The sequence below is a fragment of the Nomascus leucogenys genome, chromosome 17, assembly GCF_006542625.1.
Source record: "Nomascus leucogenys isolate Asia chromosome 17, Asia_NLE_v1, whole genome shotgun sequence".
Taxonomy (NCBI): Eukaryota; Metazoa; Chordata; class Mammalia; order Primates; family Hylobatidae; genus Nomascus; species Nomascus leucogenys.
Genome location: NC_044397.1, coordinates 57287237 through 57306491, shown reverse-complemented (window position 1 = coordinate 57306491; position 19255 = coordinate 57287237). Strand labels below are relative to the sequence as shown.

At 42.8% G+C, this 19255-nt stretch overlaps 1 protein-coding gene across 1 annotated transcript in view; it reads left to right on the top strand.

Annotated features, from left to right (window-relative positions):
• ABCA13 (ATP binding cassette subfamily A member 13) overlaps positions 1-19255 on the top strand; it is a 489071-nt gene that overhangs the window by 105856 nt on the left and 363960 nt on the right. The window contains exons 20-23 of the mRNA XM_030795834.1: positions 5831-5949; positions 13200-13363; positions 14717-14796; positions 15831-15952. Of these exons, the coding sequence (XP_030651694.1) occupies positions 5831-5949; positions 13200-13363; positions 14717-14796; positions 15831-15952 (485 nt within the window). The remainder of the gene's footprint in view (positions 1-5830; positions 5950-13199; positions 13364-14716; positions 14797-15830; positions 15953-19255) is intronic.

Genomic DNA, 19255 nt, shown 5'->3' with positions numbered 1-19255 from the left:
AGCAATAGTGACTATATTGTAAATGAATTAATTCATCCGCTAAGTTGATACTTGCCAAATCCATTCCTGCACATTTCAGTGCAATCTCCTTTCAATGCCACTGCTGAAGGAGAGTCCCACGAGCTGCTTTAGAAGGTAACTAGGTGATCTTAGGGCTTTTCTGAAAACGTGAACATTAGATTTTAGAGCACACTTGAGTCCATAGAATGGACCACAGTTGTTTAAGTAATTCACAGGTGCACAGAGGTGCTGCCATCCTCTGGCCTGGTCTCCTGAGCAGGGCTGCCCAGAGCCCCCTCAGTGGGCTACTGGGCCTGAGTACCCTGTCTTAGCTGATGGCAGTGGGTTTTGACAACCTGAATCGAAGCCCAGAAGAGGAGGGGAGGTGAGGAGAAATGGGGAAGCCAAGGGTGGATCCGATCAGATCAAGAGGGAAAGAAAAAAGTGAGGGGTCATCTGAGTAGGGCTTACTCCATATCCTGTGTGAGCTCCACCATGGTTGGCCCCAGACTCCCTGCCCCGTAGCTCATCTGATCCACATGTTCATTCTCCTACCTTCCCCTGGTTTACTCCTGGATCATTATTATTATTTAGATTACTATCAGGTTGTTATATTATGATTTGTAGATTATGTGTTATTTCCTCTGGAAAGCTTTTCTTGACCTACCCTGTCTGGGGTCACATGGCCTTAGTTCCTTGTTATGGCTTTTACCACCATGTGCTATTCTGATGATGAACATGTGTCTCTTCTACACTGTGAGAACCCGAAGACTGTGCTTGTCTATTGATCACTACAAACCTGGCACATGGGGATTAGAACATGGGAAATGCTCATTGATGTATGTTGAATGAATGAATAAATGCCAGAAGCCCTTCTATACTTACGTCATGTTTCACTGGAATTACTAAATGTGAAATCTGTTCACGGGGGAGTGCTCAGCAGTGAGAAGTAGTGGGTGGGCTGTTGGCATGCTCTGGGCCTATTTTGTATGATTGAGCAAACTGTGGGGGCCTGGGAAGGATGTTGTGGAGAGGAGTCTGGTTTACCCAGGAAGGGGCACAGTGGACGTATTCCCAATATCCACTATCAGAAGAGGAAGGGTCACTGGCCCCAGGATGGTTAACTGGTGGGTGTGGGCCACTGAGTCTGAGCCAGGAGTATGGACCAGCATCTACTGGGGAGCACCATGGAGGAGAAATGAGCCTTGGGCAGAACCAGCATGTCAAATCCATTTTTCAAAACAAACTCAAAGAAGATAAATTTTTCTTTGTATTGATAAGTGCTAGAAAGAAGCTAAAGTATGGCCATGAGGGTGAGAGTGAGGGGTGGAGGAGAGGAGAAGACCTTGGGGGTGCAGCTCTGGGTGAGGACATTTCATGTGAGACTTGAGTAGTGAGGATGTGTGTCTGCCATGTTCACGGTTATATCTCCCCAGGGTTTAGGAAACATCCTGACATAGACATGATAGGCATTCAATCAATATGTGTAGAAGGACTGGATAGGTCAATGCATGAGGGCTGGCACTAGGTTGGGTACTTGTGACTGCTTGAGTTAATCTACACAATCACTGATGTGTCAGGCTAGTGTGCTGGGACTCATGGTCTGTAAGGCTGCCTCCTTACTGTCGTGATGGGGCACTTAGGATTAAACACCGTCATGTCTGGTAAGGCTTTATTGCCCCAAATGTCTTCAAAGGCAGAGTCAAACATGAGTGTTAAAACAAGTGATGTCGTGAGAAGTGGTGTAATGGAAGAAGCAGGCGCTTTGAGATTGAACAGGCTGAGTTCCTCAATTCATGCTGAGTGACACAGGGTAGCTTCTGAATCTCTGTGAGCCTTGAAGAAAACATAGGGGAACACCTATTTCAACCTATGTGAGAGGATTAAATAAAATGAGTCACCTCCAAGGGGCTTGCCCTTAGGAAATGCCTTGAACATGCTAGTTGCCCTGTCCTGCAAGTTGAAGATGCATCTCCCTGCATGCCATTGGGAAAACTACTTCTCAGCCTAGAGGGCTAGTTCATAAGTAAAAACTGGTAATTTAGAGACTGTCTATCACAGGGTTAGTTCGAATCTGCTCGCTCATCCCTTTTTTATAATACAAATGGTTGTTTGAACGGAAGAATTGATTGGTCATTGGGTCTAAGAAACTTGGAAAAGGAGTAAGAAACAGAGGGAGAAGTGGGACAAGCTTGATTTAAAAATGAAACCCCAACTGCTGTGTAGGGGTTTTGCGTATTTTCTTTTCTTTTAAGATAATCTGTATTTCCAATTAGATGTTATGAACATTGGTGATTAGGAATATTGCTTTCTATTGTCAAATAGAAATCAGTAAAGCTTTACAATCTAAGTACAAGTTAGGATGGTGGGTACATGATTTCAGCATGTGGAAGTGTGCTCAGGTAAAATTCAAATCAAACTTCTTCCTCGTTCTTGAATGCTTATCTTTCGTATTGAATTCAGCCATGTTTGAAGACGTAATTATTTTGACATTTCACAGTCAGCTAATGTAATGGTTTTTAAATGAATTAAACATTCATTAATGTATGAATTTATATTTATTTTGCCATTCTGTATTGCAGCTGCTAAATTAATGTAGCATACTTGAGATTACATTAGTAACAGATAATTAATTTTTAATTTTTATATTTTATTTCAAGGAAACTCAAGCATAACTAACATTTAAACTGCCACCCCACTGTCCTTATTGAATTGTTACTCCATCCTGTAGAATAGGAGGGCCGTGACAGATCCCATAAAGTTAAAGGGATGGGGTGGAATTGACCAATGTGGGCAAATAGCCCCTCCTCTCCCGTCATATAAAGGGAAGAAGAGTCAGATCTGTTATTATTATTGTTGTTGAAAATGCACTATATTTTCATCATATCACAGAGTTGAGTTCAGTATCTCCAGGAGGAAATTGACAGCTTTCCTCCTCCTGATCTAGTGCTTTAAAGATGCCAAGGACAATTGCAGGAGAGCTCATGCAACAGAAGGAACCTCAGTGGGCAGCTACTTTAATCTTCCAGTTTCCCTAATTAACGAATTGAGGCCCAGAGAGTGAGAGTGAGTTTCCCAGGGTTTCAGAGTGAAGAAGTCAGAGCCCATTTCCAGTTGAAGAGACCTGAGAGAGTCCATGGGGCTGAAGGGAGGAGAGGAAAGAGGTCCAGAGAGCGCTGGCAGATCTGGAAAGCCAGAGTGGCTCTGAATGTGTCCTTGGAGCCAAGAAGAGGGGCCATAGCAAGTAGGAAGGGCTGGAGCCAGGGATTTGAAGAGGCAATGAGAAGTGGAGAAAGAGGGTACCTGGGAAAGTTGGAGGAGCCAAGTCTCAAAACCAGCTCTTGTTAGTGTCAAGACAGTTGTCAAGTGTCCTTGAGGGTGGTGCCTTTGGGGGCAGGCTTCAAGATGTGTTAGATGTGAGGCAGATGGAGACCAGATGGCCTGACAGCCCAGCACTGCATCCCATGATCATATCGTCCCTGACCTAACCTTGCAGGAGTGCTGGGCTTGGTCACTGTCGAATCCACATTGTCATTTTACATTGAGGAAGCAAGGGGCTGACACAGCCCACAGCTTGCCTAATGCCACACATTACATCAGCTTCATCAGGGTGCATTCTGTGCTCTTTTAGGTTTGAATAACTTAACTTATAAACACATTATTGTGTCTTCCCCAGACCAGAGAATACATTTATGCTTAAAGATAAGTGCTGTGATATATAACAGCACATTATTACCTTCATTTCAAATTTTAATAGGAGATTACTTAAGTGACACATTTTACAGATACCTGTCTTTGAAATTAGTAAAATGAGATTAATGAGAAAAGAAAAACAAATAAGGCATCAAGGTGAATTGCTTCTGGAAAGCATGACTTCGGGTATGTGGTGTCTACTCTGCATTTTATGTGGTTGAAAACTGTTTTATTAATTAATAAATTTTATATTTTAGAGTAGTTTTAGATTCACAGCAACCTTGAATGCAAGGTGCAGGGATTTCCCATATACTCCCTTCCCCATCATAGCCTCCCTCATTATCAGAGTGGCACATTTGTTACAATTGATGAACCCACACTGACACAGCATCATTCCGAGTCCACAGTTCACGTTGGGCCTCTCTCTTGGTGTTGTCATTCTATGGGTTAGGACAAGCGTATAATGACATACATCCAATGTTACAGTATCACACACAGAATTTTACTGCCTGAAAAATCCTCTGTGCTCTGCCAATTCATCTCTCCCACCCCTCTAGCCCCTAGCAACCACAGATCTTTTTACCGTCTCCATAGTTTTTGTCTTTTCTAGCACGTCATTGAGGTGAAATCATACAATACGTAGCCTTTTCAGATGGGCTTCTTTCACTTAGTAATATGCCGGAACTGTTTTTTTCCTTCCTTCCTTCCTTCCTTCCTTTCTTTTTTTTTTTAGACAGAGTCTCGCTCTGTCACCTAGGCTGGAGTGCAGTGGTGCGACCTTGGCTCATTGCAACCTCTGCCTCCTGGGTTCAAGCAATTCTTCTGCCTCAGCCTCATGAGTAGCTGGGATTACAGGTGCCCGCCACCATGCCTGGCTAATTTTTGTATTTTTAGTAGAGGCGAGGTTTTACCATATTGGCCAGGATGGTCTCGATCTCCTGACCTTGTGATCTGCCCACCTCAGCCTCCCAAAGTGCTGGGATTACAGGCGTGAGCCACCGCGCCTGGCTCAGAACTGTTTTTCTGTTTTGAGAAACAATTTATTATTAATAATTTAAGTCAGGATAACTTCTTTTTCTAATTAAAAAAAGATTTTATTTCTTATAAAAATGTATTTTATTTTCTATCATGACCAAGCATCTAGGAGGTGTGAAGCCCTGTGATAGGTGCCACAATGACAGGAAGGCAATGATAACAAAAGTTGCTCATGGCAGGTCTTGTGCAGATGGATTTATCGTGTGGTGGGAGGTGAGCACGCAGGCATCTGCGCAGCAGGGAGCAAGGGGCTTTGCTCAGCCTGGGAAAGGTGGGTCTCTGGAGGCAGAGCTCTAAAAGATACGTAGGTTCAGGAAGGGAGAGTGGTGCCTTGTATCTGATGGCCTTGAGGAGACAGGAGGGACATAGGGCATGAGTGCAGAGAGGTAGAGGCACCTGAGGCTGTGGAAAGACGTTGGATGCAACGTGGAGCCTTTGCACAGATTCCTGTAATGGGGGATCTCCTTTGAGGAAGAGCCTTGTGGATCACAGCAGAAGGCAGATTGGAAGGGTGAGGTGGGAGTGGGACTGTTAAGAGCACAGCAGTTTCCTGGGCATGATCTATGGGTGCTGGACAGACGCATGGATGGAGAGACATTGGAAGGTCATGCTGAGCAGATGGGGAGTTTGGTTGGCTGTGAGGACCAGGGGGAGGAGAGTCATGACTGGCTTCTAGGAAGTGACTTATGAGGCATGGGGCATGGACAAGACCACACATAGACAGTGTGTAATTCATCCTTCAAACTGGGGCACTTTTGAGAATGACAGAGGGCACTGTTCATACCATGCAAGAATAGGTGAAAAGCAAGTCTGTCCTGGGCAAACTGGGGTGAATGGGTACCCCACCTGTAGGGGTAAGGAAAGGAGCTAGTTTGAGGAAGTAGAGAAAATTAATTGTACAAAATCAATTAGGCCCAGAAAAGCAAAATCTTTATTTTATTACATTTGGAACTCGAAAGGCACAGCTTTACCTGTTCATCTTGATTTAAGAAATGTTTAGGAATTTGTATCACTTTGAATCTTTAAAAAGTGATTTTGTGAGAGTGGCTAGTTCAGGAGAGGACTGTCTATTAATTATTTCTCTGTGTGTTTCCTCTGGCAGAAAACCCTTCCTGGACCAAGGACATTTTGTGTGCTACTCTGAGTTGCAAGCAAAGTGGGATAAGGCATCTCATTTTATCTGCTATACAAGGGGTCACTTTGGCACAGGACCACTTCCAGGTTTGTCGTCTTTAATATTTCAGAGAATTTCATGTTCATGACTATTGGCCCTTGCAAGGCAGTCCAGTTATTCAAACTTGCTGCTTCGTTCTTATAACTACAGCAACGGTGTCATACACAGTCTTGTTGCAAGCTGGGCTTGCAGAATGACTGCTCACCCTTCCTCCCTCTTGGCCTCTCCCAGTGGTATGCTGGGGTTGAGTGGCACTGAGTTGTGAAAGCTGATTGTTAAATTTTCAGGAATTTTGCAAGCTGGTTGTGAAACATAGATATCATCATTATAAATAAATTGTATAAACTTAGGATGAAATAAGTCCTGTTAGAAACACAAGTAATAATTACTCAAGATTCATCACTTCCTAATTATTTTAGTATGTTTTACTGTTATCTATCTTCCTGAGATGATTTGCTTTTGTTGTATCCACATGATGGAAATATTATGTAGTCTTGTGCTAAGTGCAGTTCTTCCCATCTCTATGTTTAATGACGTTATGGTGGCAGCTTGAACTGGGTCATGTGGGAGCATTTGCACCATGGAAATTGACAAGTACTCCAAATCAGAATTTTTTTTCTGGAGAGTTAGTTTTTAAATATTTACCAGCCCAACACTGTCTCTAACTCATTGAATAAACTGGCTAGTACCAAAAGTTGATAGCTGAATGGGAACCAGCATAGCAGTTTCCTTTTTATTACATTGGACACATGCTCAATAGGCTCCCATGCAGGGTCTCCAACTACAGCTGTCAGAGAATGTGACTCTTATTTGGGGCCCACTCCTTTGCCCTAGAATTAAAGACTCCTGGGCCCCTAGGCAGGCCTGATCCCCCTGACAAGCTTGGACAATGGTGATGTCTTTCCAACAATGCAGTGAAGACCTGTCTCTCTTCTAGTTCTGGTTCTGAATGTTGTTTCTTGCTTTTGTGATCCATATATCTGTAAGCATGAGATTATCACAGAAAGCAGAGAAATAGATGATGCCGAGAGAGATGAGAGATAGCCATGCCAGACTCCCACAGCATGGCAAGGGTGTTGAATGCCATGCCTTGGTGAAGTGTCAGGAGGGAGTGAGAGCTGCTGATCCCTAATCAATGTCTTGTAGCCTTTGGAGGAGTGGTGCCTGTCAGCAGGAAGCCCTGAGCAGTCTCTAGCAATGACTGACTTTACAACCCCAAATTCACATTGATTTTTTAGAACATCAAATTCTTATTTCCAGGTTGTGCAGATCTTTGTCAGGTATTAAATGTGGATACAGGAAAAAAAAAGAGCCACACAGACAGTTTTTTTTTTTTTTTTTTGAAATGGAGTCTTGCACTGTCACCTGGGCTGGAGTGCAATGGTGCAATCTCGGCTCACTGCAACCTCTGCCTCCCGGGTTCAAGTGAGTCTCCTGCCTCAGCTTCTTGAGTAGCTAGGATTACAGGTGCCCGCCAGCACGCCTGGCTAATTTTTTGTATTTTTTGATAGAGATGGGGTTTCACTATGTTGGCCAGGCTGGTCTCGAACTCCTGATCTCGTGATCTGCCCACCTCAGCCTCCCAAAGTGCTGGGATTACAGGCATGAGCCACCACGCCCGGCCCCTCACAGACAATTTTTTAGTGGTGAGTGAAGGTTATAATAATAAAGTAGTCAAGAGACTCCAGCTTTCAAAGCAACTGACTCAAAGACTGTATTTATAGTTCAAATTGTTACATGATTGTCAACAAGTCTGGCTGGTAACAGTTGAGTTAGTTTTGATAAAGAGCAGAAGTTCCTGTCTTTAATGACAAAAATAGTATGTTGCTTATCTCAGGATGCAAAGCTTTTAAAATGGGTCTGTGGTTCAAGGGCTTCAAGTATGTGAGACTTTTAGACATATAAATCTTTTTCAGGCTGTGGGATATGAAGTCTCCAACAGAGATGGGCAAAGAGCACAATGCCATTTGCTAGTTTTCAATATCTAAATAAATATTTTAAATATAGTTTTCTCAGTAGCAACATGGAATTCCCATTGAAAGAGAAAGCTTCAGCTGATTGAATCGATATGATAAAAGTTTGGGGCTGTCAACTCCTTACCCTCTCCCACCCTTCGTTCCAAATAGTAGAAAGTAGCAATAAGGAAATGAATGGGCAGCAGAAATTAAATTTCAAAAATGACAGCAAGTGCCCACTATATTTCTTGGGATAGGCTGAGTTGGAGAATGCGGCTGGAACTTCAGGTTGGGTGGGGGCTTCCTACTGCCTCTCTACAACTAGACCTTTGGGTCCACCTGTATACACTTACCCAGTATTTCTTGATTCTAGGCCTGATCTAGCCAGAGAAGGAGAGTCTGATAGGTGCTGCCTTTTCCACGTGGTGGTTTTACCTGATCCCAAAAGTATAGCCTGATGAATTTCAATCTCAACCTTTGTCCTAGATGCTTCTGCTTACCTGGAGCCTGGTACACCTGTGCTGAAGAAACTTGGAATTTTTCTTCCAGTAGTCCTTGCTACTGGGGTAGAATGTGCACTTTTCTACTTTATAATCCCCTCTATGTCAAAATTATTATTTTGTTAAATTTAAGAATAACATCCGTAGCAGGAATATTATAAATGCATTGAATGAAAATTAATTTGCATGCAGTTACAAATTATGAACTAGAGGTTCTTTGCTATAAGGGAATACTCCATGGCAGAGCCCTCATGCAATGGGTTTAATTCAATCTATGTTCTCAGGAGTGAGTTGGCCCCTAAGGGGATACTCACCTATATCTATTGTTCTGACCTAGTTGTATCTGTGCATTGGTATGCTACCAAAAGGGATCTCTTTGGAGCAAGGAGAATACCGAGCCTGTGAAATGCTTGGGTGAGAGAACTGGAGGAGATTTAGAGAGCTTCATGCTCAGAAAAAACAAAAAGGGAAAAAAGCAGAGTGTGAAAGTCCAAGGGCTTCTACGCATGTTATTAGAAATGTGCACGTAGCTTAGAGTCTTGAGGCTGGACCTAGACATCTCTCTGCCTTGCAGATGCTCTTCCTGAGTTTGCTGCCATCCTTTTTCTTTCTGCTTTGCTGTGGTGACATTCAGACAATAAATGGGGTCTGTGCACATTAGGGGCAGTGGGTGGGTGAAGGCTGGAGGAGGCTGTGTCTCCTCTGATAGAGCAGTCAGCGGAAACTTAAGTGAAGAAAGGAAAGAAGTCTGTACCCTTGAGCCCTGCCACACGATAGAAAATGGAGACGGGCTTGAGCTGACCACTCCCTGTCAGACCCCTTCAGGTATTACTCACACAATGCAGGGGTTCAGTTGCTTGGCGGGTATCAACCCAATGACCACAACCAAGGAGGATTTAACAATGGGATTTAAGTAAGGAGAACACCAGGGATGGTTCCCAAAGTAGTGCCTCTGAGCTGGGGACGGGTTAGGTTTTATAAACATCGTGTAATGAGGATCTGATTGACTGGATCCTGCCATGGGTGATGCCAAAGCTCAATCCAGTTGGATCCTGGATCCTGGCATGCAGTGTCCACTTCTTAATTCAATCCCCGCTCCTCAGTCTGAGCACTCCAGCTCCCCCTGTGGTTGCACACTGGTTCATCCAGGCATGCTCGGGTTATGTGACCTGAGGGTCCATGGCAACTGAAAAACAACTCACAACTTTGTTACGTAAAAGTTTGAACCAGATTGGCCTGGTGCGGCTAACAAAGACAGCAGACACCACTCTACCTGCCTAGCCCGTCAACCTCCATATGCAGAATCTCACTCCTCACCTCCTGAGTCTGAGCCTGGCATTGACACAGACTCAGCCACGCCCATCCCCAAGTCACTCAGCTCCCGGCACTTTCCCTAGGCTCCTCTTGCATCCTTGACCGACTGTCTCCAATTCCACGCCTGGCTCCTCTATGTGGCAGAAGGACCAGGCTGTCTCCAGACCCTTTCTGTTCTCAGTCTGTGCTCACATGCTAGGGCATCTTATGCAGATTCATTTGCAACCTAGAAATCCAAATTACTTCCTGACAACTTCCAAATTTCCTTCTCCAGCCAACACCTCCCCTGACCTTCATGCTCATGTGTTCAGCTGCATTCCCGGTCAGATGTCAAACAGGCCCCTCAATTCTACTCATCTGAAAAAAAAACCTCTTCATCTTTCCACGTAATTTTTCCCTCCCCTGGTGTTCTTTCCCTCAGATGCCAGGGACAACAACCTTGGCATGCTTGTTTAGTCTTTCTTCTTCTTATTATTTTTTTTCAGTCAGAAAACTCTCCCTTCTACCTTCCAAATGTTTCCATGATCTGGCCATGTTCCAACACCTCCACCAGCACCTTTCAGATGCGAGCCAGCTCTCCCTTCCTCCTCCCCTTGCCTCGATCCCTAATGTGGTAGTCAGAGCGATCCTTCCAAAACATCATCAGATGGTGTTACTCCTTTGCTGAGAGTGTCCAGCGTCTTCCAGTCTTAGTTGGAATAAGTGTCCAATTTCTAAGGGAGGCCACTGCTAGGTCCTGCTGTCTGGGTGGCACATCCCTCCCTCTGCCCTCCCTGGCACTCTTTTCTCCACCTCGCTGGCTCCTTTGCACCCACCTCAGGGCCTTTGCACCTGCTGCTCCCGCACCTGCAGTGTGCTTCCCTAATGATGCTAAGGAGGGTTGTACACCTTCCTCTTGCACCTCCAGCACTGCCCCCACCCCTGCCTTATATTCTTCCAGGTCACCTGTGACATGCTGACCAGTTTGCCCCTACAGCTGTCTGCTGGTAGTGTTCCTGCACTGGGGTGTGAACCTCATGGAGGTAGGAGTTTTGCCTTCTGTGTTCACAACTCTCAGTCCAGCACCTAGCCTGGGCTTGGCACTTGGCAGGTGCTCCATAAGTATTTTTTGAATGAATGAATGAATGAATGAATAGTCCTATAGGATTTCTATTCAAGTTCCACTCCCAAATCACTTGGGAAAAAAAGAAACTTATAAAATGAATGACAATAATAGATGAATTAGAGTCAAGAAGTTGCATGCTTTGTAATAATCTATTGGCTGGTTTAGTTCACCCCACAGTGAGATTTTGTTTGGGGTTTGGTTGTGGTGGTGGTGACAGTGGCATGAGTGCTCTGATCATGGATTAATGTTCATCATTTCCTGAGAAGTCTTCACCCCCCCTGCCCCCTCTAAATCTACCTCAGCTCTGCCGGGGGGCTCCATCTCGGGGCAGCCTCCAGAGCTCAGCTCCCAACCTTGAGTTTTCAGCAGTCTTCACACTTCCTTGGAACATATATTTGTTAGCTTCCTCTGGTCACTTGAATGATTCATGATTTCCCTTTGCAAGGGAAGTTGACAGTGGTTTTGAAAAAAATATTTAAAGTTTTATTTCGACAGAAATATTATCTAAGTGTTGACCTACATATGATACCTTCCCATAATTGGTGCAACCTGGAACTATGCTTCCAATATTAGTAAGAATATGTTGATTTAAATAAAATGTGATGAAGCAAATAAATTCTGATGATGTAAAATATCTATGGTAGAATAGCTGTGACTAGAGAAAGTGTATAGATTTATGTGTATGTTGATAGACATAGATGTTATATGTTTGTGGTGTTTTTTGGGTTGTTTTAAATATTAAATTACCTATATTTTTCATTTAATTCCACATTTGGTGTTTTGCATTTTGTCAATTAATAGGTCTTATTCTAAAAGGTTTTTTTTTGGCAAAATGATTGGTCTTTTAAAAAAGTGATTGTTTCTAGGAAGATACTGATAAGATGTCCATGAAATCTTAGAGGTGGGGGCTGGAGATGCGGAGAGTGGGGACCTACTTCTGGAGTCTTTCCAGATGTTCCCCAGAGTCTTAGGAGCCTCTCCACCTGCAGCGGGCAGGACAGGAGCCTCCCAGGCTGCACTGCTGACCTTCAGAGCAGGGCAAATCCAGGTTTTATCCACCTCACATATGAATAGCCACATACGATTTCTTTCTAATCATTGTGTTTGTGGCTGTGAATTTTGAAAAGCCTCAATTTTCTTTAAATTTTTTTTCATTTTCATATTTATTTTTTAATAGTATATATTTGATGTGTACAACATGATGTTTTGATAAACATACAAAGTGAAATGATTACTACAAACAAATAAGCATATCTGTCATCTCAGAGTTATCTTTGTGTGTCGTGTGTGTGTTAAGAGCACCTAAAATCTACTTTCTTAGCAGATTTCCAGTATGTAATACAATATTAGCAACTATAATTCCCTTGCTGTATATTAATTCTCTAGATGTGTTTATTCTACATAACTGCAACTTTATGCCCTTTGACCAACATCTTCATTCCTCCCATGTTCATCCCTGGTAACCACCACTCTATGCTTTGTTTCTATGGGTTTGACTTTTAAAAAGTTTGACTCTACATGTAAATGAGATCATGTAGTAGTTTTCTTTTTGTGGCTGACTTCCATCACTTAGCATATCTTCTGGGTTCATCCGTGTTGCTGCCAGTGGCATAATTTCCTTCTTTTTATGGCTGAATAATATTTTATTGTATATAATGTCACATTTTCTCCATTCATCTCTTTAGAAACATTTTGGCTGATTCTATATCTTGGCTTTTGTGAATAATGTAAATATCTCTTTGGGACATAATTTCATTTCCTTTGGCTTTATACCCAGAAGTGAGATTTCTGGATTATATGGTAGTTCCATTTTTAATATTTTGAGGAATCTTCATACTGTTTTCCATAATGGCTGCACCAATTTACATTTCCACCAACAGGCGCAAGGTTTCCCTTTCCTGCACACCCTCACCAACAGTCGCTATTTCTTGTCTTTTTTGATAACAGCCATCCTAACAGGTATGAGGTAATAGCTCACTGTGGTTGATTTGCATTTTCCTGATGATTAGTGAAGTCGAGCACCTTTTCTTTTACCTGTTTGCCATTTTTATGTCTTCTTTACGTCTGTTCAGTTTCTTTGACCATTTTTTAAATTGAGTTATTTGTTTTTCTGCTATTGAATTGTGTGCATTCCTAGGAACAGAGCTTCAGGAAGTTAAGAGCCAGGCGATTCAGTGGAGAATTGCGTGTTCTCTGCTGTATGTTCAAGAACATGCCGTCTTGCCTGGCTGGCTAACAGCAGAGCCGGGAGTAAGATCTGGGCTTCTGTATTTCCACAGCCAAGGGCTCTTTCTACTACTCTGCAATGCACAGAAGCAACTGACATGATTGTTCTCTGTGTTTCCTGAGACTAATGAGAATAAATTAAAATCTTACAAATAAATATGTGTGTTTCTAACCTATATCATTGCTATGTTTTCTAGGAAATTGAAAAGATATGGTCCTCGCCCAATCAGCTAAATTGTGAAAGTCTTAGCAAGAATCTTTCTAGCACCTTGGAGAGCTTCAAGAGCAGCTTGGAAAATGCCACTGACCAGGACTGCGCGTGCCAGCTGAGGCTGGAGACGGTACAGCAGCACTTGCACATGTATGTTCTGATATTCTTTCATGCCCTCCCCAGTACTTCCATTCATAGAGAGGATGTCTAGGACTTTTCAAAATGTGAATTTCAGACAGTAGTCTGTATAATATACTCTTAATGTGCATATTAATATGTATTTTCCAAACATCAAAGTTTTCCATGACAATTTTTGAGTGGTAAAATGTAACAGCAGCATTAATCAGAAGGCTAACTTTATTGGTGATAAAGATATTAGATATAAGAATGTAATCCACAACGCTTGGTGGCAAATGCCTGTAATCCCATCTAATGGGAGGCTGATGTGGGAGAATCGCTTGAGGCTAGGAATTTGAGACCAACCTGGGTAACGTAGCAGGACCCTGTCTCTAAAAAATAAAAGCAACAACAACAACAACAAAATTAGCAGGATTTGGTGCTGTGCATTTATGGTTCCAACCACATAGGAGGCTGAGGCAGGAGGGTTGTTTGACCCCAGGAGTTCAAGGCTGCTGTGAGCAGTGATTGTGCTACTGCACTCCAGCCTGGCTGACAGATAAATAAATAAATAAATAAATAAATAAATTTCTGTATGAGCAGACAAATATTTTTCTTTCTTTACTTTTTTTTTTGAGACAGAGTCTTGCTCTGTCGCCCAGGCTGGAGTGCGGTGGCGCGATCTCGGCTCACTGCAAGCTCCACCTCCTGGGTTCACGCCATTCTCCTTCCTCAGCCTCCTGAGTGGCTGGGACTACAGGCCCCCGCCACTACGCCCGGCTAATTTTGTTTTTGTATTTTTAGTAGAGACGGGGCTTCACTGTGTTAGCCAGGATGGTCTCAATCTCCTGACCTCATGATCCGCCCGCCTCAGCCTCCCAAAGTGCTGGGATTACAGGCTGAGCCACCGTGCCCAGTCGCAAATATTTTTCAAATTACCTTCATGTTTGATCAATTTTGCTTAGTGTTCTGAAAGTGTAAAGCACCAGAAGGGGAAATAAAGAACTTTGAATTCCGCAAATGACTTTTTCATGGAAAGAATGATGTTCATCTGACCCTGGCTAACCTAATTTCTCGTACGTTCCATGATCTCTCCTATCCTTTTCACAGTTGTGAAAAGCCATTTATTATGCATCCTCATTCCCCTGGTTCATTTCGCTTGGCAGGAGCTCTGAGAAAGAAACTCTGGAGTGTGGGTAGTATTAATGGATATTCACATACAGATGGTGTCGGGAGACATGTGGGTCTAATTGTTGGAGGAACTTTATGGAAATGTGATCTTGTTATCCAGCCCATCTCCTGGGAGCTGAGGCAGTATTATTCATTCCAACATTGTTTCTGATGTTTTATCTTGCCTAATTTAGCTTTAATTTTCTGCCATTTTAGGTTGGCCAAAAGCCTCGAGGAAACTTGGTCATCAGGGAATCCCATCATGACTTTTCTCAGCAATTTCACAGTAACTGAGGGTAAGTATGTGGTTTTCCAAGTTTGCTTGATTAAAAATTAAATTTAGTTATTTAGTTTCTCATGCAAATATATTATTAAAACATACAACAGAAAATTTATGCTATTTGTGATACATAATCATTTAGAACTTGGCTGGTCTGATGTATTTGGCATTTATAAAGAAAGTCCTGAAATCCTAGGGTACCACATTGAAGCAGAGGAACAAAGAGAAACTTCTGTGGTCTGGATTTTGCTCTGGCTTTGCCTCCTTGGACAAGCAATTGATGTCTGTGTGTCTCTGTTTCCTTGGCTGTTCACTCTATCAACTCATGAAGCTTCTTGTAGCATCAACATGCCATGTCTGAAGAATTCTGGCAAATACTTGAATGATCCCTCTCTCGTTAAAAAAGTGAGATGAGTAGATGCATGTATACAAGTGAGTTTCCTACAGCACTTGGTCACTGCTCCCTAAGAAGAAGCTCTTTCTTTTCTTTTTTTTTTAAGTCTCGCTCTGTCACACAGGCTGGAGTGCAGTGGCGTGATCTCGGCTCACTGCAACCTCCGCCTCCTGGGTTCAAGTGATTCTCTTGCCTCAGCCTCCTGAGTAGCTGGGATTACAGGCATGTGCCATCACGCCTGGCTATGTTTTTGTATTTTTAGTAGAGACAGGGTTTTGCCACATTGGTCAGGCTGGTCTCCAATTCCTGACCTTGTGATCTGCCCACCTTGGCCTCCCAAAGTGCTGGGATTATAGGTGTCAGCCACCACACCTGGCCAGAAGAAGCTCTTTCTAAAGTAAATGTTCTTAAAACATACAGGCTTAGAGAGAGTAGACCAGTAACCAGAAAATACCACAGAAGCTGGCATTTTGGTTTATTGTCATATAAATTATTTAAGTTACTCCTAGGGGAGGAAGATATGACTTTAGTGATTTATGGGTGGAATGGCATGAAAGAAACTATCCTAGCCAGGTTGTAATATCAAATTTTGTTTTTGCAGTCAGTAATGATCTAAACCTTTATTATAATATTTTCTTATTTTCCTTACTTTGCAGATGTAAAAGTAAAAGATTTGATAAAGAATATCACCAAGTTGACTGAGGAGCTTCGCTCTTCCATCCACATCTCGAATGAGACTATCCACAGCATTCTAGAAGCAAATATTTCCCACTCCAAGGTGTGGTGCTGCTTATTGTCTGTCTGTTTTGCTCATGGAAGGAGCCTTAGCCTGAGGTTACTGGCACTGTGTTGTCCTTTCTTCCTTCTTCCTTTCCACTCCTTTGGCTAGTGGAGTGGGTTGCTGCACGAATGATATAATTGGAGGCAGAAAGGAAATGAGAACAAGCAAGGAACCAAAGGGTGTCATTGTCCCATGCCAAAATCTTAGGGTTTTTAATTCCATAATATTTTCTTCATTTGGAGTTAGAACAAAGTTGGTGATTATTTATTCTGTTGATTTCCAGCCCTGATGCAAGACACCTGGGAAGGGTCTCTGCTTGGTTCAACAGCTGTTGCAAAATTCTTAAAATACCCAAAACCAAAAAACAGCTAAAAATATCTAAGAATCAACTATGACTTCCTCTGAGTGGACAGTGACTGGGCACAGTCTGACTGTGTGCTACCGTAGTGAATTGCTGTGAAAGCAAATGAGTAATGGCAGCCTGTATCATCTCCACGCTGAAAAATGTGAGAAAACTATCACAGAGCTATTGCAACAAACCAAGGGATGAGTAACACATATGGGCCACGTGGGGTATGGTTTATCTGTGGAAAAGGAGAACGGGGACATCTCATGTTGTCCACAGCAGATATCACCTGGATCCTTAGCAGGAGATTTTCTGAGACAGCTTTCAGCACTTCTAGTTGGGGTTTTACCTTCCTGTACAGGGAACCTTCCAGAAGTAGTAACCGTGGAGCTGACTCATAAGTGAACGTTGCAATTGACCATCAACTGGGTCCCAGCACACGTTTAATTTCATGTCAATTCTGGTTATTTGGGGCTTATTGCAAGCTTGCCGGGTGGACTAATGAAGAATTAATCTAAATTAAAAAGAGATTAGAAGCTGGGAGACCAAAATTCAAATGACAGTGTCACGAAGTTACTTATAATAAGGCACTTAGTATTTATCTTCAAGGAAAAATGTCAATTTCAGCTTATTAAACATGCAAGAGCCAAAGAAAGCAGGGTGCAGTGCTGAAATTGTCTCTTCCCTACCTCGCATGATGCCTTATAGAGAAACAATGAAGATTTTTGGTTTAAAATCTTTAGTTATTGAAATGAGTAACAGGGGAAAGAAGCAGTGGTTGGAGTAATCGGAGTAGCTACCTGGGAATGTTTTAAGACCAGGGTCAGATTAGCTAACTTCTGGGGTTCCTTTCAAATTTAGTTTTATGGTACTTTTTGGGTTTGGGCTCAACTATTTTTGATGACCACTGACTGATGAAACAAGTGGCCACTGGGTGTCACTGCTGTTCTATTATGGGAGGGCTGTGCACAGAGAAGGCTCCTGTGATAATGTGATATTGTCTTGTGTAGATGGTTCTGCAGTGCTTTTTTTGCACTCTGTGTATCTTTCTCTACCTCTTTGTCAGTATGAATCATTATGATTGCCTAAACAGCTGGAAAGTTAAGTAATTGGGAGGAGTATTTAAAAAGTTGCATTCTTGCATTTCAAATAAGTAATGAGATTATTTGCTTTGATGGTTAAGTATATCCATAAATGCACGTGTATCTGCAGATCCTAGGCAAGGAATTCACGTTAGGCTAGGAGGTGACACTTTGGATACTTGTTTTTTCTAGATTGTCAGGTTTTCAGCAGCACCATATTATTTCTCGTATCCTTTTCTTATCTTTCTTCCTGGGCTTCTCTACCATAGCTTTAGTCAGTTTGCAAATAATCACATCAGATTCTTAGTCCAGGCTGTTGGTGGCCTGCAGGGAATACTCTTCAGTGGTGCTAAAGCCCTGGCAAAATTGCAGAAATCTTCATTCATTCATTTCTTCCTTTATTCACTTAGGATGTTTCTGCATGATAGGCATGGTCTCAAAAACTTGGGCTCAAAGCCCGTGCTCCAAGGGAGCCAGTGTTCTATGGGGGATGACACAGTAAATATGCAAACAAATGAAGGTCAGTGTTAAGAGACCAGAAAGTTCTATGATGCAAATAGAACACAACAATGAGGACAGGTGGTCCGGAAGCCTCCCTGAATCAGTGAAGATGGACGTCAGACTGGAATGATGATGTGCATATAAAGAGCTATGTGAGAGTCACAGAGCTGGGGACATTCCTGTCAAAAGACCAGAGACAGGAGTGAGCAGAAGGAGGCAAAGGCAGCAGATGCATGGATACCATCTCATTTTTCTTTCCTGCCCTCTTCCCTGGCTGCAGAGAACCTGCCATGGGCACCCACCCATGGGAATTTTCTTTTTCTTGCAGAGCTCGATTCTCTAATATCAGCATCACCCAATTAAAACCACAAATCACAGGGGCTTGCTGGACACTGGAGCCCATCTAGCTCAGCCTTCTGTCCTGGGCTTGGATCCTGTCCACCTGCCCTGTGAAGCACCCATCCACTTTATGCTGTGTTCCTATGTTTTAGGCACATGTTCAAATCAACAATGACTTCCTTCTTTGTGTTGGGCCAAATTTTTATTCTTTTAAAATTAAAATTAGCAATGAGGTCAAAGTGTCAGGACCCAAATAGATTGAGAGAGCAATCAAAAGTTGGCCCTCTGCCCCTTTATTTTCTGTGATAAACAATTGGGCAGAGTTCAGAGGACTTTTGCTTGGAAGATGAATATTTTTTCACAATCCTCAGTGGATTCGTTCTCCCCGCCCCACAAATCTTAAGGAGGAAGGGAGAGGGCATTCCCTGAAAGTTCTGATCTCTTCTGGGAGGCTCCTTCAAATGGAAAGGTATTCTGAATTTTTTTTTCTGCTGCTTTTGAGCAGAAATGATTGAGTTTGGTGAATCTGGTCAAATTTCCTTATCTCACTTGGGGCCGGTCCTGGGAGCTGGTTCTGTTGGTTGCGTCATTAACAGAGCTGCTGGGCATAATTTATGGAGAGGGAGAGATTCCTCTTAGGAGTTTAGAAACATTACACATTCCATTTGTTTTAATACATGAAGTTTGTTTCCTGGAAAGCTCCAACAGATAGTTCTTGGTGAAACTCATTTCAGAGCAGACACTGGTCAAAATCTACTCATTCTTTTTTTTTTTTCTTTCTCTGAAGACAAAAAATAATTAATGTGTGACTAGAGTTATGGGTTTCTGGGATCATGAGAATTTTGGCCTGAAGTTTCCTGGAAGACACCATCTGTCGTGTGCAGTGTCTCATTCTAGAGAGAGTCCTTCCTAGGCCCTAGACTGCTTGTCTGGCTCTGTCACCACATCATGAGATTGGGGTTTACGGTCCTTGTAATCCAGGATTCACAGAATGAAGTGCACACACCCATCCACCACCATCTCATTCTCTGG